This window comes from Rhipicephalus sanguineus, chromosome 7, assembly GCF_013339695.2.
Source record: "Rhipicephalus sanguineus isolate Rsan-2018 chromosome 7, BIME_Rsan_1.4, whole genome shotgun sequence".
NCBI classification, from domain to species: domain Eukaryota; kingdom Metazoa; phylum Arthropoda; class Arachnida; order Ixodida; family Ixodidae; genus Rhipicephalus; species Rhipicephalus sanguineus.
Window position 1 is genome coordinate 58,249,559 of NC_051182.1, and position 23,497 is coordinate 58,273,055.

At 44.9% G+C, this 23,497-nt stretch overlaps 1 protein-coding gene across 1 annotated transcript in view; it reads left to right on the forward strand.

Annotated features, from left to right (window-relative positions):
* LOC119398708 (fatty acid synthase-like) overlaps positions 1 to 23,497 on the forward strand; it is a 141,680-nt gene that overhangs the window by 78,449 nt on the left and 39,734 nt on the right. Inside the window, 6 exon segments of the mRNA XM_049417399.1 lie at positions 10,000 to 10,021; positions 15,827 to 15,838; positions 16,627 to 16,938; positions 18,363 to 18,482; positions 20,138 to 20,287; positions 20,320 to 20,492. Of these exon segments, the coding sequence (XP_049273356.1) occupies positions 10,000 to 10,021; positions 15,827 to 15,838; positions 16,627 to 16,938; positions 18,363 to 18,482; positions 20,138 to 20,287; positions 20,320 to 20,492 (789 nt within the window).

The following is a 23,497-nucleotide window of genomic DNA, read 5'->3' on the forward strand; positions in this document are numbered from 1 at the left end:
ATTGCGATTTCTGAAACGTGGCTGTGCAGTGAAATTCCTTCCTGTGACTATCTTCCGTCGAACTACACCACCTTGCGCAGTGATGGGGACTTCTGTGCAACTAAACAAAAAGGTGGTGGTGTATTGATGGCTATAGACAGTTCTCTAAGATCTGTTAGACGCAAGGACATAGAAACAATTTCTGAATCAATTTGGATCGAAATTAGTCTGAGCACTGTGAAAAATTGTTGATTGGATGTTTCTATGTATCGCCTAGCGTTTCACCATTTGCTTTTAATCAGATCGTCTCTTCTATTCAAAATGTGTTAATTTCACATAAGAAGCACAAAATTCTTGTACTTGGCGATTTTAACACACCTGGAATTGACTGGACCACACTTAAGTTTTCTCATTATCATCATTTCTTAAAGAACAAATGCAGCGTATTGTTATATTTTCTCGCTTTTAATTTCCTACAGCAGCGCAATAGTATTGCCAATTCCTGTGGTAACGTCTCAGATCTGTGTATTTCTAATAATCAACCTATCGAAGTATCACTCTCTCACATCTCTCTTGTTCGTCCTGACAAATATCACCCACCACTCAAACTAACACTCTGTATTTTACCAGAAAAACCAAGCTTTCCCAGAAAAATCGACAAAACGCCCAGATTTGCCTTCAAGCGAGGTGACTACGTTGGCTTGTACCATGACTTGTCCACCACAGATTGGTCACTGGTAACTGACAAACCTAATGTTAATGATCAAGTCGATCAGTTTACGGAGCTTATCTTGACCAGCATGCGCAAGTTCATTCCCCAGTATACACCTCATCATTGTAAATATACATCCTGGTTCTCATAAGAACTTAAGTGCACTGAAACATAAAGATCGTGCACACAGGAAGTATAAACGTTCTGCATCAACTCATTTGAAGGAAGAATTCTGTCGTTTTCGTACTCTTTGTAAACGCCTTTATAAACGGGATCACAGTCTATATTTTTCATTTTTAGAAAAAAGCGTGTCTGACAGGCCGGCTGAGTTTTGGAAGTATGTGCGCAAACGGTCGAGCAAAAGTGGCGAGTCCTTCAGGATACTGGACCCAAATGGAGTAGACGTTCAAGCCGTTGCTGACTGTTTTGCCATGCATTTTTCATCTGTCTATGAGTCTCCAGCCTCTGCAGTTAGTTACGGTCCACAGGTTAAGGCAGTTGGCACAGCTGATGCTGTGTCGCTAAATGAAGATTCCATTTCAGAATGCATTAGGAGCTTGAAACCATCCTTTTCAGCTGCAAACACACCAACAAATTCACTGATTGCCATACGAGTTTGGTGTACGAGGTCCCTTTCAGCTGCGGTCGCTTCTACGTAGGACAAACGGGCCGATGCATTAACCAGAGATTGTTGGAACATAAGAGATCGCTAACAGGGGGCTCACCTTCTAATCTATCTTTACATTGTCGAGATTGTAAGTGCACGCCGAAATTCGATGAATGCGCAGTGTTGTACCGTCATAGAAATGAAGAAACGCGCCTGATGATTGAAGTATGGCATATCGAGAATAGTGGTAGCGCATGCGTGAGCCAACCGTCGATTAACTTGCATAAAGAAGAAATCAAATGCCTTAACAGTTATCTTCCACGTAGACCGCCACGCGTGCCGGATTGATAGGTTCGCCTGTTGCATGGGCATGCGCAGATAAGTTTTCGTGCCTTCCTTCTTTTCAGCCGTTGTGCGTCTCTTCAGTTGTTAGTCGGCGTTTGTGGTGTCCTGACTTCTTTCTTGTGTCCTTGTTTGCACGCCCTGTCTTTTTAGAATGAATACTTACCAACTAGCTCAGCTCTCTGTTATTCTAAGCTTCATTTCTAGTACTCTGAGCCCTTTTCCGTGTTCTCCTACTTATCTGAACAATCCTGCCTCTTTGGCTTCTTTAATTGCTATTTACTTGGTCCGTGCTAGACCTTTTCATGGTTTTCTAAGAATAGAGTTTGCCCAGTTGAAGTTCAACTTTTGTGCGGCTTTCTGCAACGATCTACCGGACATGCCAGGCAGATATGTGCCATATTGACCACGGAATCATGGTGTCAAGTGAAATTTTCCCAGGAATGTCTCAAGGTCCGTTGCTCGACTTCGCGTGACGATCGTCGCCGGAAGCAGATTTACGCCGACTGGATGAGGGTAGCTAACCAGCATGCGGAATTCATATGGAGGGTAAAACTTCGAGAACTTCAACCATGTAAGAGGAAGATTATTCCTACTGTTTCACCGCAAAATAACTAGCTAGTCCTTGGAGGAGCTGCTTTAGATGATAGTCACTGCAAAACCCTAGCCTTAGGTCCTAAATACTGTTTTAAGCCGAACCTGAAACCAATAGACGTTATAAGTTTGCCGCGTAAAATCACTAGACTTGTTCCTGAAGAAGAGCGTTCCCACTGCATTTCAGACTGTGTTGCTCGCATCAAGGCTTCTAATATGCATCTCAAGTGTTCTGATCCTATCCGGCCTTTGGTTAATTACTGTGTCGAGAAGAAACTCAGGCCAGTAATTTCAGATAAGGAAGGGTATTTTGTAATTATGCCGGACAGTTTGTTCTCAGAAAAAGCATTAGCAGCCATAGAAAAGAATTTTAGGAGGGTAAAACTTAAGCCATCGGTAGTTAGGCAACGTGCTGTCGACCTTTTGTTAAGACATATTCTTGAGAGAATAGCTTGTAATGTCAAGAAGGCTAAATCACTTACTTTAGAATTGTTTTTTTCAGCCAAAACACATAAGAACGAGATCCCATTTCGAGCAATCGTTTCAGAGCAAGGCACCTGGCAAGTCGCTGTATCTAGTTATTTGCAGAACTGCTTAACCTCTTTGAGTTTTTCAGACCCTTTTCGTATGCGTAAATCTCAGGCGCTAGTTCAGTTCCTCTCAGAAAAGAACCCCGGCTCTTGTAAAGCTTTTAGTATGGATATTGAAGACCTGTATTATTCTTTGCCACATGAGGACTTGTTAAATTGTGTTAATGAATGTATTAACGAACAAGAGCACCAGACGGTTTTCACCGATAAATGTGGTGTTTCTACCGGAGCATTTCTAGAAATCCTTTCCATGTATTTAAAGTCGACGCTTGTAGGTTGGAAGAAAGGGGTTTATGTGCAGAAATCAGGGATATGTATTGGTTCTAAGGTTGCTCCGGTTCTTAGTGATTTATACCTTAGCAAGATTGACAATCTTTTGGAAGGCGCCTTAGGTAATTCGGTTATTAAGGTTTTTCTTTATGTGGACGATTACTTGATCTTTTGTAGGGGTGAGGACTTTGAAAAGGTGGTAACTTCCGTGAGCGAAAAATTTGAAATAATGGAGGTGGGCTGAGCTTTACTAAAGGGGTGCCTCAGAATAATGGAATACAATTTCTAGACATTTCCTTAACCTTCCAGAAGAACCCCGTGTGCTAGCAGTATTCTCCTAGATCTTCGAAACCGCTGTTAAATTTTTCGTCAAAGCATTGGAAGGTTGTAAAAAACGGTATCGCCATGTCTTGCCTTAAATCAGCCATCACCAAGTCGTGTGAGCACAAAATGAGTCGATAGCTTTAACGCACAGGTTACGCGCCTTATAGATGTAGGGTATCCTCGTGATGCAGTGGCCACGGTCGCTGAACGTTTAAAGAAGTCTATTGTGTTAAGTCCGAGCATGATTGCAGAAAGCGATAGGAAGAAACGTGTATACCGTACATTCGTTGCGTATCTCACAGGCTAAAGAAAGTAGGAAGTAGATACGGCGTTAATGTTGTTTCACGGCTGCCAATAAGCTAGGTAAGATTTGTGCCGCTGTGCAGAGGAAGAATGAGCGAGTAAAAGACAAGAAGCGGACCGATATGTGTTTCGTAAAACACACCAACAAATTCACTATTTGCCGTACGAGTGTGGTGTATAAGGTCCCTTTCAGCTGCGGTCGCTTCTACGTAGGACAAACGGGCCGATGCATTAACCAGAGATTGTTGGAACATAAGAGATCGCTATCAGGGGGCTCACCTTCTAATCTATCTTTACATTGTCGAGATTGTAAGTGCACGCCAAAATTCATTGAATGCGCAGTGTTGTACCGTCATAGAAATGTAGAAACGCGCCTGATGATTGAAGCATGGCATATCGAGAATAGTGGTAGCGCATGCGTGAGCCAACCGTCGATTAACTTGCATAAAGAAGAAATCAAATGCCTCAACAGTTATCTTCCACGTAGACCGCCACGCGTGCCGGATTGATAGGTTCGCCTGTTGCATGGGCATGCGCAGATAAGTTTTCGTGCCTTCCTTCTTTTCAGCCGTTGTGCGTCTCTTCAGTTGTTAGTCGGCGTTTGTGGTGTCCTGACTTCTTTCTTGTGTCCTTGTTTGCACGCCCTGTCGTTTTAGAATGAATATTGTCTTTTAGTGTGAAAAACTCATTGATTCCTCATCAACATGGTTTTCTCGCTGGCCTACCACAACTACCACAAATCTGCACACCTATTTCTCAGAGAGGACAGATGTCCTCAGAGAGGACATCTCCAGAACTACGCAGATCTCCACACCTATTTCTCAGAGAGGACAGGTTGACGTAATTTAGTGTGACCTGAGCAAGGCTTTTGACGTAGTCAGCAAAAACTGACTGTGGTTAAACTTGCGCACTTTGATGTTGACTTGTCGGTTGTGAATCTCCTGCAGAGCTATCTATTCTATAGATATTGTTATGTAGCCGTAATTGGCCAAACTTCTTCTTTGTATAAAGTGACTAGTGGGGTCCCTCAAGGGTCGGTATTAGGCCCACTCCTATTTTTAATTTACGTTAATGATGTTTCTTTTGCCATTCGTAATTCTTCTTTCCTCTTGTATGCCGATGACATGAAGATTTTTAAGGAAATTCATTCAGTTAACGACTGTCGCTTGCTGCAGTCAGACTTGCGCTCTTTTTGCGAATGGTGCGACGGTAATAACCTTTCTCTGAATACCTCAAAGACAAAATTCCTGTCTATCAGTCGCAAAACATCTAGCGTGTCATTTCAATACTCTGTCAATTCTGTGCCGTTATGCAAGGTTTATGAAATCAGTGATCTTGGTGTTGTTGTTGACAGCGCTTTAAACTTTTCTTCTCACGTTAAGCGTGCTGCTATGCGGAGCCTTCGTTCTCTCGGATGTGTTTGTAGAATATCTCGAGAATTCAGGTCTCCCATGGCCCTCCACAAATTGTATACGGCAATATGTCTTCTACAACTTTAGTACGCGTCCGTGATATGGAAAGGCATTGCTCAATCCAGCGGTAACACCATTGAAAGAGTCCAGCAAAAATTCCTCAGCATATATAATTATCGCTTTGCTAAATATGACTCTGGATCTCGTTCAAATACTGCTGAATTATTATCACTGCCATCACTTCACTGCCGACGAAATCGCTCTGATCTCTTATTTCTTTACAAGCTAGTCCACGGTATCATATCCTGCCCTGTACTTCTCAATTGTGTTAATTTTCGAATTCCGCGTAAGTTAACCAGAGAGAACGGACCGTTTCATGTACCCGCCTGCTTCTTCCCACACTCTACCGTTCACAGGATACAAAGTCTCTATAATGTTAATTTTCTTGATCTGGACGTTTTTCATAGTCCACAATCATTGTTTTTATCCGAGCTTTGCACTGTTTTGACATAGTGTGACACAATGTACAAAGTCTTCCCTTCTCAGTCTTTCCGCATAGTTGTATATATGCAATCTAATTTTTTATTCCCCGTCAATACTTCTCGTGTTGTCTTATTTTACTCCTCTCCTTTTGTGTTCATTTCTCTTTGTCTACGTGTTTTTGTTCATTTATTTCTGAAAACTGTCTGTATTGTATTGTTTACTTTTGTTGTTTTTTTGCGTGCGTCTGCACAAAGACCTTACGGTTGTTCCTGGGCACATTAAATAAATAAATGTTCGATCGATCGATTGATTGATTGATTGTTTGATTGATTGATTGATTGATTGATTGATTAACATTACTAGGGCTTCGCTGCTCTAACGCCGCTGTTTTCGAGAGATGGCGCCAGGCTGCGTGCAACACGCCAGCTTGGTATCGCGCAGCACCCGCATACGCTAAGGGTAGCCCAAGATTTATCCCGCGGTGTGAAAGGAATCAACTGTGTTTTAAGCCGTCTGATCACTGAAGTGGTTAACCTACACCTGGGCACATCATATTCCGAATCCCGTGCAAACAAGCCACCACTAAGTACATAACACGGGTACTCGATCATTCAAATCGGCATGATTTGAATAGCGAAAAGCCGAGGTGTGCACACCCGAGTAATAGGGTCGCCTACGCCTGCGCTTAAGCGCATGCCACAGAGCTCTTCAGAAACGCGACATGCAGTTTGTAGCTTCAGCCGTGAACGCGGGAAGGTGATCAGCCGCTTGGCGTGCTGGCATGTATGTCGCTGCGCCGAAGGGTGAAACTGCCGGATCGTTCCCCGTTTGCGCTCGTTAGCATCATGACGCCGTACTTCACTTCACCGATCCTTGAGGCCGACACCGCCCCCGCCTGCCATGGTCACCGTAAGGGGGAGAACAGGTGAAAGATATACCGCACGTTTGTGAAGCATCATGCATGAGCGTCGGTAGCGCATTCACTACACCACCCGGCACCCACCTTCGCGGACCACGAGGTCGTGAGTTCGAGCATTAGGTCATCGAAATCAACGAAATTTTTCCTTCTGGTTTTTCTTTTTAATTTGTCCATGTACATTTTACCGACCTCACATTCGTCACGACAATGATGTCAGTGAAGTCTTGGTGAACCCCGGCATGCAACACTTTGTTGTTTAACAATTCAAGTTAAGCCTTCGTTGTGCCTTCAAATAAGAAGCTCATAATAGCGAAACTCCCAATATACCTATCGAAAACTAGCTTATTGCCAAAAACTGACCGCTTGACATAAGTGCCCACCTAATGAGAGTATCCGACACTAAAGCTATAGCACCTCAAATCAGCATTAGTTGCCAGTTTTAACAGATCTACAATCCAGCTTGCGTGTGGGGAAAGCTGAATCGTGAGACTTATGAAAGCAGGGAGCATAGGCATGTAAAGGACTCTCCAGCAAAGGATGGCTGGGGGCAATGTTTTACCGCAGTGCCTCTCCTATTGGTCGAGTCCGAATGAATCAAGCCTCGCAATGCTTACAAACATTAAAATGAGGAGGTGACATTTTACTCGCAACGACCTCTGCTTGGTTCCCGGCTTTCGGTGGTAAAAATGGGAAGTTACCTTTTTCGGAATGCGATGTAAGGGGTCATCTGCAGCCATTTTAGCCCAAAACCTTCATGGACACAATAGCGCACAATAAATAATGACTAGTGACATCAGACTGAGAAAGGCTGTGATTAAGACTTGGCGCCCCTCCTCCAAGATTAGTGGAGGGGCGCCTCCCACCAGGTACCCACCCCTTTTTGCACGCACGCCCATGCGCACAAACCAACATATAGCAGAACCCACATATACCTAAAGACGCGAACAGTTGGCGAACGCGAGGTATCCCTGGAGCCGACGTTTAGGCAAACGGACTTCTGTCCTTCAAGCCTTGAAGCCTTCAATCCTTTAAGTGTCGAAGAAGTCCGCTTGTCGAAACATCTGCTCCAGCGATAACCCGTGTTCACAAATTTTTCATCTCTTCAAGCTTCCATCTCCCTTGAACTTCTGCCATTTTTTTGCGATAGGAATTATGTGCACACTCTCAGCGGGTTTCCGCCCTCGCCGTAATCTTCCGTATATGTATATATACAAGGAGCCACCGAGAAAATAGATTTGAAGAAACTTTTTTGAAGCGCGTGATTCGCGATTCGAACGTGCGACCCTTCACTCCGAAGCGCGCCGCGCTAGAAAACTCTACCACATGCCATACATCCTGGAACATACCAAGGGCGAGCTACCTATATACACCATTTACCGCTGCCGGTACGCAGATCTCAGAGGTGCTTCAGCGTGTTCGCTATCACATGTGAGATGGCGCGAAGAGAGAGCTTAAAAGCAACGCTCGTCTGTGATTCGAAAAGATCCACATGGGTCAGAAAATTGATCTATGATTGAGTATTTCATATTGTGTGAACATGCCACCCAGTAGCCTGAAAGTGTACTTCGCTTTTTATTAACTGCATAATTTAGGATGTAGAAAATTTCAAACTAATTCAACATGCAGGGACCAATTTCAGCACCTGTCCTTCTCGAAAGTAAATGGCGATATAAATCAACGAATATTTCTTTAAGAAATAAAACATATTTTCTATAAAATGTATGTGTAATGAAGAGTAGAGTAACATTGTTTCAAGTTCCTGGACAGATGAAGCTATTTTTGAAAATGTCTAAATATGACACATTTTATAAAACTTGCCAAATTTGTGATTTTTTCTTCTAATCCACTATAGCTAGTGCTTGGACACTTGACGATCTATAAGCGTGTTTAATCTTTTCCTTAAATTTTGTTCGTGTGCCGCAAACAAACATTTTTATAAATGGCTTCAAAATTCCAATTTTTGTGACTACCCATATTAAAAAATTAGCATTTAGAAATTCCGCCTTCGATTTTTCTTAAAATCCCGTAAGCAGATTAGAACGATCATGTACAGAAACATGCTGCATTATTTTCTTTGCGGTCGCAATCTAGTGGGTACAAAATACAGCTTTTCGAAGATACACTAGGAGAAATCGGAGATAAAAAAAAGTGGAGATAAGCTTCTGACTTGTTTGAACGTGACCACATTTCCAGAAGAATGGCAGTTTAGTCAATCTGAATAACCGTTTTAAGCACGACGTTCTACAACACCTAATTATGCATGTCGACCTAATCGATTCATGTGACCTCCAATGTACTGGCGCCTTTTTCACTGATGATTTAGGATAAGGATTCGGTGATAGTCATCTGCTTTGCAAGTTTTAGTTCGGTACAGTCGAATGGGAATAGGTTCGCGAAGGGAGAAACCGAAACATAACCAATGTTGCTAAGTAGTGGCGCTGCCACAACCGCCTTAAACATCAGAACACGGTTTAGCGTTTGCTACCTTAATTTGTCTGCTCAACAAATTACTGCGCACCCCATGTCGGAGGCAATGCTATATATAATCGAGTTTTGAACTGTAGAGAACGGAAAGACGTCTGTAAGTTCATCGAAAATTACTTTAGTAAAGTCTAGTAATGTGCCAAGCTACGCTGCACAACCAAAGAGCGGCATGTTCTGAACTGATTAAGTCAGCATTTGAAATGGTGGCGCAATTGGCCGTGAAGCCGAAGAATGTCAAACAGCTCTATATAAATGCAGACAGTCTAGAAGCCTTTCGTGCTTTTAACAAGAACCAGTGGAAATCGTTGCTAGTTGTTGCAGACATATGTTCTTGGCACGCTTGGTTAAGCACACAAATAATGGTTGTTTGTTAGAGCCAAGCGCAGCTATAGACCAGAACACAGCGAATTCTATGCGCAGCGCCATATTTGCATCGCGCGTCGCGCCATCTAACGCACACGCGACGAAACAACATGCCCGGCCTGCCATGCCAGCAGACGCTACACAGAGCAAACGCGAAACTCCCGAAACTCAGCCCGTCGGAGAGCATGTTTCGCGTCTTTTCTAGCCTGGACATCTTTGCTGCTTTTATGAGAATATCAAGAACACCCTCCTCATGCAAGTCCACAATGTATACAGTACGTGCTGAGCAGGCTGCGGAAGCAACGTCGTCAGGTACGTACGCAGTTACGTTTGTAAAAAAACGTCCTCGCTATAGTACGCGTGAATCGTAATTGCAGTGCAGCTCGCGAAAGAGTGAAACGATGTTTCGTTGCCCCATATTGCAAATTGTGCACATAGTTTTGTGAAAACTCATCATTTCAACCTGCATCGTGTAATAATTAGAGTACGCTTTACGGGTGGTTTTGCGGAACGTAATTTTTGTTTCACGTGCGCTCTTACAATAACGCGTCTTGCTCACAAAAGCGTGCTATCAGAGAGTGTCACGTGCAGTATCGTTCATCGATACCTTTTGGAAGCTACCTGCGTTATTTTATTCTTGTAACGATGTTGCTTTACAAGCGCAACTGTGCTACTATTAGTTAAGGCGATATTGAAATGGGCGGAATCCAGCAATCCTTTATTAAATGTGTGCTGTGTAAATAAGTTAAAAATTTAGTTGCTTGAGCTAGCGCTACGCCTGCGACGTAAAGGACACTGGCGCGTGTATTGTTTACTTACGTGCCAATATATGTATTATGTGCAGCTGGATTCCTCGCGTCCAAATGAATTTGGGGACATCAAGCATTGAAATGAAAGCACGAAATTCTGGCCAGCCGTTGAAGAACACTGTACCATTTACTACCTTGTGAAGACGAAATCTTGGAGTGGATGCCATCAAAAGCACTAAAGCATAATACTAGGCTGAAAGCGGTAACGCATGCTGATGGCTTGTACTTGAAAGCACTACCTTGCACTACATTTTCGTCAAAGGAAACGCTCAAAGGTATGAAGTGCACCCCCACACAAAGCTCGCGCCTGCCTTCAACACAGCTGCGTGTCACGCAAATTAGGTTCGTAAAATGAAATAGGTGGGCATCACACTACATAACACAAGCAGTCAGTGTACTTACTCGCGCATTTTCCCTTGGCTCCTAGTTTTTCTGCTTGAATCACAGTTATCCACTCATGGCGAAGCTGAAAACACCGCACCGGCACTACTCGCGTGGCGCGTCGTGGTCATCGCAGACAGCGCTAATATCATCCTGTTGCACCGCTTGTTGGGCATCCAGAGAGTATGCAGTAGTGTCCAGACGAGCTCTTATACGCGGAAGCGGCGTGAACGGGTAGTTTTTCGCAACTTAAAGCCTCAGAACTGCAGCTTGCCCGGTTTACCTAGCGCTAGCAATACGCGTCTTGGCAGCCCGGCCAGCCAGGCGTCTGGGTGCGAGAGTATCCACTCCGCTCGCCAGCAGCGTGGGTGCGAGACAGGCGTGCTCTGGTGTATAGGTCATCTGGAACATATGCGGCCTTTTTGAGCGCATCTTTGTTTTTGTCTTCCGCATTCCTCAGCTAAAGAGGTGATGGGAGTGGGGGGGAGGGGGGTGCGGTCACTCTAAGTGCTTATGTTCTATCTTCCGAGGCCCTACCCTAATGTTGGGACCAGGGCTGGGCAGAGGTACTCGGAAGAGTATTCCGGAATACAGATATCGAAATACATGAACTGGAAGCCTAAAATACAGATACTGAGATACGTTTGCGCATCGAAACGTTCAGTTCATTTATTTATTTATTACACTACCCTCAGCGCCATAAAGACATTCCAGGGGAGGGGCAGCACAAAGTACATCATTAGTAATAATGACATAATTACAAATATCAATTGCAATAAAAATACACTATTTCACAGCAACAGTAACAAGGATTGGACACCGAAATCGACATACTTGGCGAACAAACTAAGCTACGCTAGAAATAGCACACTTTAAGCAAATCACTCGAATCACTAATGAACACCAGTGAATTGAGAAAAAGCACACATTTATTTTGAAGACCTGCTTTGCTGAGAACGTTGCTGTGTAGGCTTCTCAAATAGGCTGTCTTCTAACTGCGTCGGTTCAGCCTCAGCACAAGACTCACGAAAGAAAATAATCTGTCTACCGCTGAAGGCGATTACAAATTCGTGTTATAGTGAATAAATATCGCCTTCATAGCCGTATTACCCTGCAACGTGGCGACATCTCTTCTCGGGTCATCTAGATACCGAAACACTTCCGCCCTCACTTGGGTTGTTCTGACTGTTCAGAATCCGAAGTCTGTCCCCATTTTCAGAATCCTCAGCCGTCTGACCCTGTCGCCTTCAATGAGGCTGTCACCACCACCGACGCTACCCACCCATTTCAGAAAGCCGCAACAGGCGAAGTCGGCTCCGGCGGTGGGGGAGCCTGCTACCACAAAAGACCGTTTCACGCATGTAATCAATTAGGAAAGTACCCTGACATTGGAGCGGTGGCTGAAAGCGCGTCAAAGATAGCCATCTTCTAGTCACTTCTGCCGCGACTACGGGAACTGCTTTTGGAAGTGCCGCCGCTTTGAGAACTGAACGCACGCGAAGCATTGCAAAGCGTGTTCCAAGGCGGTATCCGTGCGGGGTGTCGCGAAGTAATGGCTTGCCACCCCAAAAAATTAGGCGTGCTGCACTGACCTTGAGAGATGCGGCTGTCGTCGGCAGAGGCCGACAACACTGCCTCCGCGATTCTGCCGTCTGCGGCGTCGCGCGCTTTACCACATGGACCATTCTGTGCTTGAGGGGAAACTATCGCCGCCCTATCTGTTGGCGACCGGCAGCGCGCCTTTGCTTGTCTTCGCACAAAAAAAGTCACAGTTTCGCCGCAACGGCGAAGCAATGATTGCGAGCCCAAAGGACGCACGAAAAGAACGCACACAGGACGAGCGCGAACTAATGCGTCACAGCTCGACACTTGAAGCGCACTGCTCAAACATAAAGCAGGACGCACGAAACAAACGAACAGGTACACGCAAGATGAGCGCGAACTAATTGTCACAGTTGTTACTTATTTCTCTTTGAACAGCGCGCTCCTTTCGCAAACGCGGCCGCTTCAGCGAGCGAAGCGAAGCACCCCACCGGCCGCCCCTTCTTTCCTTGAAATAGGCGCACGAAAGCGACGACGCCCTGTAGAGCGAACAGCAACGGCGTTCGCAGGGGCGGGACGACGATCCTTTAAAGCGCGCAACACGCGCGCACGTCGCGCCATCTATGTGGCCACTAGGAAAGTATGCTGAATGACATGGTGTATATAAATAGCTCGCCGTTAGCAGGCTGAGAGACGGTGCTGTCGTGGCCTAACGTCTAACGCGGCGGGCTGCAAAGCGAGAGGTCACCCGTTCGATTCCGCGCGTCGGAAAGAATTTCTTAATTATTTTTCTTTGTGGCCTTTCTATATATATACATACTTATACATATACGGTGAATGACGGCGACGGGAACGGACATTTTCCAGCCGAGGCTGTCCATGTAATTGCTATCCCAATAAAAGAAAAGAAAACGCCATTCCCCCATTGGAAACACGCCTCAACTCATTTCCGACACAAAAAACAATGTAACGTAATACCCATGTCCTGCATAGTATCGCGATACAGGCGATCCATCGTAAATGTATTTCACTACTGAGATAAAAATACATTTTTCAAATGTATCTCGATACAGAAATACAGATACTCAAAAGTATCCCTGAAATACTATCGCGACACTCTTGTATCGCGATATTGCCCAGCCCTGGTTGGGACATTTCAATGCATCAGTTTGTCTGCAAGTATATACCGGTTATCTGCAATTGTGTACGGTGTATTAAATTTCCTCCATTGAAGCTGAGGGATTCGCTCCATGAACGCGCCTTTATAGATAAGTATTAAGCACAGTACCAAAACTGCCCTTCTTCTGCAAGTACGCTCAGGTTAAAACAAGTCAGAAGCTTATCCCCACTTTCTTGACAGCGAAGCAGTTTAGCAAATCGTTCAGTGTGAGTCGAACGCAGAAAATTATCATCATCCTAACGGGTATGTGCCATAGAGATTGGGTAAATACCACTACTAACCACTGGTCCACTAAGAATGAAAAAGGCAACAGTTAGCCCAACAAATGACTGCGAAGACACAGCCGCGAGCCGAAAACCCCGAGTACGTACAACGTACAGCGAGAGAATACTAGGGGACGCGAAAGGCAACGGCGGCTGCGACAAGCCCCGAAAGGTGCAAGGCATACGCCAACGATGGCCTGCCCGTAGATCTATGAGAGGTGCGAACGCTTGGTTTCAGCGTGATTATCAGTCTCAAGAGTTTGGACAACCGTGTTATGTCTGTCACTGTTCCTGGTTTACCTCGAACCTCACTGCGCTGGGAATAGACAGAGAAAGAACCTGGCATCACTTTGCTAAATCCTAGCATTAACCCAGACGCAAACCAGAACCTGCATCACCTAGCTAAGGCCTAGACACAACCTCGAAGGGAGCTGATTAGACTTCAGAATCGTCCAGTTTCGCTGTTTCTAAGCCTTTCACTAAGCCTTGCGCGGCTTAGTGGAAGCTTCGCCAAATATCTATCCCGATTTCTCATGTTCTCATGTATTATTTCAGTGTATCTTTTAAAAGCTGTGATTTTTACCCATAATACTGCCGCTGCAAACACAATAATGCAGCATGTTCATATTCTCTTCCCATGGTCAGCAAGGATCCGTTTACGGGATTTTAGGAAAAATTGCAGGTAGGGTTATTTAAATATAAATTTTTAAATCTGGTTAACTATCTCCAAACTTGCAATATTGTTCTTAAAAGACAGGGCGTATAAACACGGACACAAGAAAGAAGTCAGGACACCACAAACGCCGACTAACAACTGAAGAGACAGGCAACGGCGGAAAAGAAAGAAGGCACGAAACTTATCTGCGCATGCCCATGCTATAGGCGAACCTATAAACCCGGCACGCGTGCGGGTCTACGTGGAAGATAACTGTTAAGGCATTTGATTTCATCTTCATGAAAGTTTTTTTTATTGAAATGATGAAATAGGAGATGTTGGTGCCGTTATAGTGGCACCGGCTACTCCTTCTCGCTTAGAAGACAAAATATGTAGTAACAAAATTAATAAGAGCACAAAATGCAATACAGTAAAACACATAGGAAAATACACACAACCGAACATCACATGGCAGTTCATATACGTCTAATAGGTTCATATGTACACAAGCGTTGCATGACAAATTAATCGACGGTTGGCTCACGCATGCGCTACCACCATTCTCGATATGCCATGCTTCAATCATCAGGCGCGTTTCTTCACTTCTATGGCGGTACAGCACTGCGCATTCATCTAATTTAGGCGTGCACTTACAATCTCGACAATGTAAAGATAGATTAGAAGGTGAGCCTCCGGTGTCTAGTTAAAGCAGCGACCCGTCTGTTATATATATATATATATATATATATATATATATATATATATATATATATATATATATATATATATATATGGTACGTAGATTATGAAGAGTCTGTCTTCGGTTGCCGTAAAATAATTAGGAAAAAGGTATACGCTTCTAAAAAACTGTTTATTTGTCGACGTTTCGATCGGAGACCGATCTTCATCAGGATTCTGCACAGAAAATACACATTCAAGATCGGTCTCCGATCGAAACGTCGACAAATAAACAGTTTTTTAGAAGCGTATACCTTTTTCTATATATATATATATATATATATATATACATGTGTGTGTGTGTAATGGGCTCATTTAAACGTTCAGCCAATTATGAAAATACGTATTTGCGGCAAAGCAACGATATGTAACGAAAACATTGAACACAGTATGTTGTCACACGTCATCAACTTTCGAAACACTGGCTGTATTGGATTAGGAGAAAATATATCGCATATATATTAATCTTTATAAAATGTTCTATATTTAGATATTTTTAAAAAATAGCTTCTTTCTGTGCAGAAGCTTCAAACAATGCTACTTTACTCTACAATTCGCATACGTTGTATGGAAAAAGTCTTTCTTTCTAAGGGCAATATTTGTGTTTTAATACCGTCGTGAAATTTCGAGAACGACAGGGGATGAAATCGGTCCTTCCGTAATGATTGAACTTGGTAACTTTTTACTAGTAAAAATGCAGCTATAAAAAAAACGAAGTTACATCTCCGGCTACTGGGTGGTATGTGCACAAAATATAAAATACACATTCAAATCTGCAATATAAGTTTCCAGACACGTGTCGATCTTTCGTTGAATGATCCTCGGACTAGATTTTGTTTCAGTTTGAAAACTGCCATTGAGATGTGCACAAAAAAGTGGCCACTTTCTGTACCCACTATTGATGTGGAACGTCCCACAAACTATGCGTCGAACGCCACCGCGCGGCAGGAAACGCAGCCTGGAGGATCCACGCGCCTAACGTTAAAATAACGAGAACGAGCCAATGGTTCCGACGTACTGCGGGAATGGATGTTATACGAAGCCGGAGGTGTAAAGACATAGAATTCACGATATTCTCGTCATGACATGTCATTCTTCTTCGTCACACGCTCGTGTCGCGTAATGCAAATTGTGGCATATAATAAATTAACGAAACGGCTACGACAACACAAAGCCGGTCGTTATAGGCCGGCTCGTCGGTGTAACAGTGCTGCGAACGCCACCGCTCAGCAGGATACGAACTGCGGCGCACTCCGCGCGGCGCAGTTCAAAAAACACCTAAGAGTTTTGGCTTGTGCATAGTCGAGAATTATAGCGCGCTGCATAAACACAAAGAAGTAACAACTGTGACAGTTGTTAGTTGGCGCCCGTCCTGTGGGTGCTCTTTTCGTGCGTCCTTTGTGCTTGAGCAGCGCGCTCCAAGTTTCGAGCTACTTGCCTTCTTCGTGTTACATTACAATTTGTTGCTGTCACATTCACTGCTTCACCCTCGCTGCGAAACTGCGACATTTGTATATGCTCAAAGAGGATTTCGTTCTAAAGAGATAAAAATTGAGTATTTTCCATCACATGCACGCTACATGTATGTTCCTAAGTTGAATGACATCTTGCTCAATACCTTTCACGTAACATCATACTGAGCTGCTACACTCGTGCAGCTGACGTCAGTGGTCAAGGCACATTCCTGGGTACGGAGTTTTCTGGACGGGACCAAAACGGACGACGTATCATGGGTGTGCTCGGTGGCAAGTGCATCGCAACCATGGTGACTGCTGACCCACTCGCGATGTGGGAAATCCCGGATTCGTGGACCATGGAAGAGGCTGCCACGGTTCCAGTTGCCTATTCGACCGCCTACTACGCGCTTCTTGTACGGGGTGACATGCAACCAAGAGAGTCAATACTAGTGCACTCGGGAAGCGGAGGCGTCGGGCAAGCCGCCATATCCATAGCCCTGTCCATGGGCTGCACCGTCTTCACCACCGTCGGTGAGCTTACTGTGCGAGGCGCAAGGGTTGCGATCCGGCTGATAGCTAATAACTACGCATGCCCGCTGTTCACGTAAGCGTCCAGTTTACCCAGGTAACGCTATGTACAAGAGGAAATCGAAGGACCCACAACAGCACTCACTCACACCTAAATTGTCTTGGATACTGCAAGCACACTTAAACACTGACAACCTGTCACCCATGTGGCCGCATCGCATATGAAGTGAACAGGCGATCGTTATGAATCATTCAGAATGGTTGCCTCCTGATATGATAAGTGAAGTGGTCATACGGGTGACACATCTGGTATGTCTTTCAGTCTGCTCATGTCCGTGCCATAATTTGCGCTGTTTTTAATATGTCCAAGAACTGTTACCATCTAACCGAGCTGTCAAATCTGCAATTCTACGTCAGAGGCTTCGCAGTAGAACAATAGCTTCCTCGCATGATGAGTAGGAAAAAAATATCTGCTGCGTTCACAGAAACTGAGTAGTTCCGTCACTCTAGCTACATTCGCAATAGTATAATTCGTGATAAAATGAACTATGCATATTTAGTGCGCTTTCTATACGAAGCATCTTTTGTCTCATCCAGCCACTACACGGTCAAACATGTTTCCTTGCTAGCATGCATATGCGGTAATGTCCTAGTAATAGAAGGGTACTTAGTAGTTCTTTTTTCTTTTGCAGCGGGAAGTGTATGTTCATTGACATCTCACATGTCCCTTTGCGCGTTCCTTTACTATTGTCTGTTTGATTGTTTGTTCGAAAGAACACGCCTCCCTAGTGCATTAAGAAGACACGCTGAGTCATTGCTGGCTTAGTGTATTTAAAACATAGTTCTCCTGGCGTATTCAATAAATCCTCTGAAGCAGAGAAGCCTTACGTTCTACAGCGTAATTTTTGCTTGTCCACCCTATCTCTGAGACCGCAGAGAAGCAAGGACATTTCACGAGAGCTGTTAGTCAATTATAGATCGCTGAATTTCGAACCATTACAAAAGAACTCAATCACAAGTTGCTAAAAACTAAAGAAGTGTTCCCTGTGTCTACCTTTGCTTCATTTCGTTCGTTCTAACAAACAAGTGATCTCTTGATTCACTCTTCTTATTCCGTTCAATTGAGGCAACATCATTCTTTATTTCGTCTTGTTCGATTGCACAAAGCACCAAGACACAATAAAGAACAGACACCCGTGTCGTTGCGTGTTTGCGTCATAATACACGAAGAATATAAACCACCTCCACATATGGCTACGCTATTTTTTTATTTCGTACTCCATTATTGAATGTTAAAAACTATTTTTTATGGATTAGTTTATACGAAACTTTGCAAGCATCTAAAACTGCCAAATTTGCTCATAGTGCAAGAACAAGGCCAGTGCTTCTGACTTAGATGTTTACCTACATATTTTATTATCTTGCAGGTTCTGAAAAAAAGCGGAATTTTCTAAAGCACCGCTTTCCACAACTGGAGGACAGGCATTTTGCAAACTCACGTGACCGGTCATTCGAAGAACACGTCAAGCTAGAGACGCGCGGCAGAGGTGAGTACATATTTCGCTGTACTGAGGGCATACACAAATATTCATCGCTGGGCGCGCATCAAAGTAAATGCTGTTTAAAAGATGAGTGTGGCAAAGGGGCTGCCGCTGGCACATAGACGCGCTTTCGAGATCTAACTTGAAGAGCCACGCCACAGGGTTTACCACTGTATCAATCATGTCATCGGCCTACATGGTTAATGGCATTTATGGTGCGGTTTTTGTTACATGTAGGGATTTTCAAGCCCCTTTCATGAAACGTAACCTTTGCTTTATTTTTGCCTACCACGTTATCGTTTAAAGACCAGCGGAACCCACTTTTGGGGGTAATCGTAAAAGTGCGAAGCAGCTTTACTGAATACACTCAGTACAAACACAAAGTAGCTAATCGATTACGGATTAAAAAATTGAAGGTATAGCTAAGGAAATCTCTGAGAATAGCAATTTCATTAAGGTCAACTCCCGTTCGCGTGCCTTACCTTTGCCGTAGGCGCTCTGATGCACAAGGTCATCAATGAGAAATCAAGCAAAACAGGCTCATTCCGGAACAGGGCATTGCCTACTGTCATGTTCTTCACAAATATTGAGCAAATGGCGAAAACCAGGACATGAATTACTCATGCAAGTAATGAAAAAATCCGTAAACAGGGGGTGGGTGCTCGAGCCGACGTTCTTAAAGGCGGGAACCGATTTACTGAGCGCTCGTGTGCATATGCTTCGTGCCGTCTCCTTCGTAAAGGAGCAGAGGAGGGTAAGTGCGAAAGCCGGGGTGGGGGGAGGCCGCCGTGACAAATTACGTGAATCAGAAGAAAAGGTGTATTCCATGAAAAAAAAAACCAAAAAAGGGGGGGGGAGTACACGTTTCACTGAATGATGGTTGTCAGAGGATGCACCACTTAACAATGGTATATTAGAAATTCCTTGAAGGGCGCAACTCTCCTTGGTTTTCGTTGTGTATGTACTATATTGGATGGATTCAAGATCCCCGCTAGAAACATTGATACCTGCTGGCTGGAGTGTATTGAACGTGTGAATAAGGTATGACTGTATATTTTCTGTCTCTTGGCCAATACTGAGAAGATTTACAGAGTCACACCTGCAGAGCCATACTGTACAGCGATTTTAAAGGGTAAAGCATCAGCATCCTAAAAAATTCAGGCCAGAAACAGGAAACAAACTGGCGAGATATTGTGCTGAGTTGCTTTGCATTGCGAACTCCAACTAGTTATTCAGTAATGCTCGATTTATTTCAGGACGGTTCGCAAGTTCCGGTTTATGTCGCTCTAGCAGCGCCCATTGTTGTAGTCACGGAATATGTTCAGGTTTTTTTAGGAAGCCAAAAGGCAACCCAAGACTAGCCATGAAGTGCAGAAAGAAGTGTTTCGCTTTTCGAAACATTTGAATACGTTACCACAAGAAAGTACGCAATTAACGATGTTTTCATAGTTGTCATGGGCAATCAGCCAACCAATAATGCGTTGCACGACAATGTAATTCGTTTGTGTGCGTGTCATTTGCGACGAGACCTTGTGTTTCACCATCGCCTTTACTCACGGCATTACCTAATCAAGTTTGTTTCGGCTGTGAGTAGACGCGTACGCGTTCACTCTGGACGCTCTCGGAGTTTTCGCCCCGACCATTCTGCCTCTTCCCCTAAGGTGTGGACTTGGTGCTGAATTCGCTGTCCGAGGACAAGCTGCAGGCCAGTGTGCGCTGCTTGGCTCCGCATGGCCGTTTTCTGGAGATTGGCAAGTTTGACCTGTTCGAGGACAACAATCTGGGCATGTCGGTGTTTCTCCAGAACGTCAGCTTCCACGGAGTCATGGCGGACAGCTTGCAGACAGACGACCCGGCAACGCCAGTAACAGGCGTCGTACTGTTGAGCTCGTTCGCGAGGGAATCGCATCTGGTGTGGTGCGTCCACTGGACGTGATCAAATTCACCCTAGACCAGGCTGAGCAGGCCTTCCGCTTCGTTGCCTCTGGAAAACATATAGGAAAGGTTATCATTCAGGTACGTGTTCGTTCTTTGCTGCGCATACTTGGGCGTGTGCAAGAGAAGACAGGTCAACACACCAGGTATTGTGCGAATAACTGTCTGAAAACGGACCGATGACACACAGGCTCGGAAAAGCACAAACTGCAAGGCAACATAATTAATAATATTTTTATTGTGATACTGGAGAACTTGACTTGGCCTAGAAGAAGCGCACACGGGACAACACTGATGGCACTTGAAATTTATTTATTTCAAGTGGCAAACGTAGCTTACATGCATGAACGCATGCGAAGACTGACAGAGGTGTACCTAACAAGGCAGCCATCTTTTAAACGTTCAAATCCTGGAACTGATAGTGTGTAAGTGTGCCACTAATGCATGCCACACCCAACTTTCTTACGTAAGAAGCTTGTAAAGTGCTAGAGGCCCGTGTGCTTAGATTTAGGTACACGCTAAACACCTCAGGTGGTCAACATTTTTGGATCCCTCCGCTACAGCGTCTGTCATACTGATATAATTTCGCAACCCCGACGATTATTCTTACTATTAAAGGTTTTAATAACTCACAAGCTGTCTGATGCTTACTCCTGCCAAAAACCTTAACCTCGTGAAACCGCGATCCACATCTGCAAACCTTGGCGCATGCAATAACGACACTTCCATATCGCTGCAAAATTCGGAGATTCGATTCCATGAAAGCCGGTTGCCCCATTGCCTATTCGTCTGTCATTCTGCGCATGCGTCTCAACAGCGAAGCTCTTTAAGCCGGCTGTAAAAACTTTGGTGTACAAACACTATCACAATCGTGAACAGCTTCGTGCCATAGAAATTGGGCAAACCCCACTAATCATCGTTGGTCTAAGAAAAATGAAGGCAACACACTGGCGGCTACCACCAATTAAGATTTCTAGACATATGTAACCAGTGACTGAGAAAAGCTTTATTGAAGCATCGGGATCAACCCAGTGATCAACACCGTGGCTACAAGTTTTTGCTTCGCTGAAGAGTTTGCACAAAGCGCTTCAGTGGTACGTGCAACGCGAAGTGAATGGAAAAACATGTATTAAAAAAAGCAATGGGTTTGAGAAGCAGGTGGGTGGGTCCCCTAGTCCAGGGCTCCACTGGCCTCAGTAGCGAATACTAGGGAACGGGAAAGGCAACGGCGGGTGCTTAAATACCCCGAAGCGATGGAAGCCGTACGCAAACGACAACGTGTCCGTAAATCTATGGTAGTTGCAAACACTCGGTTTCAGAGCGAGTGTCTGTCTCTGAAATTTGGACATCTGTGCCGTGTCTGCGACTGTCTGTAGTTTTACTCTAACCTCCCTGAGCTGAGAAGCAACCCAGAAACAACCTGGCATCACCTATATAAAGCTTAGCGACAACCTAGAAGCAACCTAGAAACAACCTACCATCACCGAGCTCAAGCCTAGCAACAACCTACAGGCAACCAGATTAGACTTCGGAACCGTCCAGCTTTGCTGTCTCAAGCCTTACACAACTTCGTGCAAGGTTCGCCATTTTATTTCGATAGCAATTATATGGACACTCTCGGCCGATTTTTGCGTCGCCGTCGCCGCCGTCATGCGCCATATATATATAACCCCAAAGAAAAATAATTCACAAAAACTTTCCGACGAGCGGAATCGAACGAGCACCTCTCGCTTTTGCAGCGCGCAGTGTTAGTAGTTAGGCCACCAACAGCACCGTCTTTCAGCCTGCTAACGGCGAGCTATTTATATACACCATTCATTTCAGCATGCTTTCTTATTTACCACATAGATAGCTCCTGCGAACGCCGTTCCTCCTCGCCCGACAGGGCGTGGTCGCTTTCGTGCGCTTATCTCGAGGAAAGAAGGGGGCGGCCGGGGGGGGGAGGAGCGGGGGGTGGTATGTCTTGTGCTTTCCACGGGATGTCCGCGCTGAAGTCACAGAGCGTACGAAGGTCACTTCGCTCGCTGAAGCGGCCGCGTTTGCGAAAGGTGCACGCTGTTCAAGCAGAAATAAGTAACAGCTGTGACAGTTGGTTCGCGCTCGTCCTGTGTGTACCTGTTCGTTCGTTTCGTGCGTCCTGCTTTAGGTTTGAGCCTTGCGCTTCAAGTGTCGAGCTGTGACGCAGGATAGTTCGCGCTCGTCCTGTGGACGTTCTTTTTGTGCGTCCTTTGGGCACGACCGACGCGCTGGCAATTTCGAACTGCTTTCCGTTCTTCGCGTTACATTCCAATTTATTGCTATCGCATTCATTGCTTCGCCGTTGCGGCAAAACTGTGACTTTTTTATGTATGTATTTTATCTCAATTTCGCACCTCACATTAATGAGTCGGAAGTGTCGCCCAGGTTTTCCTGTTAGTGTTCCTCTGCGTTGTTGCGTCAGTTTTAGCGGCAACTACGCCATAAACGATGATGCGTAAATGATGACCAACGTGATTGTACGATGTGGCTCACGAGGACTTACACCAAAAGACAAACCTCCAAACAAATTTGTTCAATTGCAAAGTACCGTAAACTTTATTAGTTCCTGAATGTTACAGGAAAAAGATTTGAGGGTCAAATTTTCATCTGTCAATTTTTGATAGAGGTCACACCAAATTACTGAAGGTCCGTTCTCGGTGTAGTCGTAGATGACGTCACACATTATTAACAGCGATTGTACATAGGTTTATTATTGCGATAGCAATTATATGGACAGTCTCGACAGGCTTTTGCCGCCGCCGTCACCGTCATGTCCTTCCCGTATGAAGTCCAAATTGAAAGATCCCCCGCGCATTGTATGTTCTACCGCGTGTAAAAGCGCGCGAGTGGGGTCGACGAAAGCGGCTGAAGCAGAGATCAAACGAGCCGGCCCATTTCCGTCGCTCGGAGGGTGCATGCGATAACGTCACCCCGCTCCGGAGGCCTGCCATCGAAGCAGACAGGAAACGCCGCGCCCTTCTTTAGCGAGCTTGAAAAGACGCATGCACCCTCCGTCGCTCGGAGGGTACATTCGCTCGGAGGAGGGGGGTGTGGTGTCGCGCTAGTAA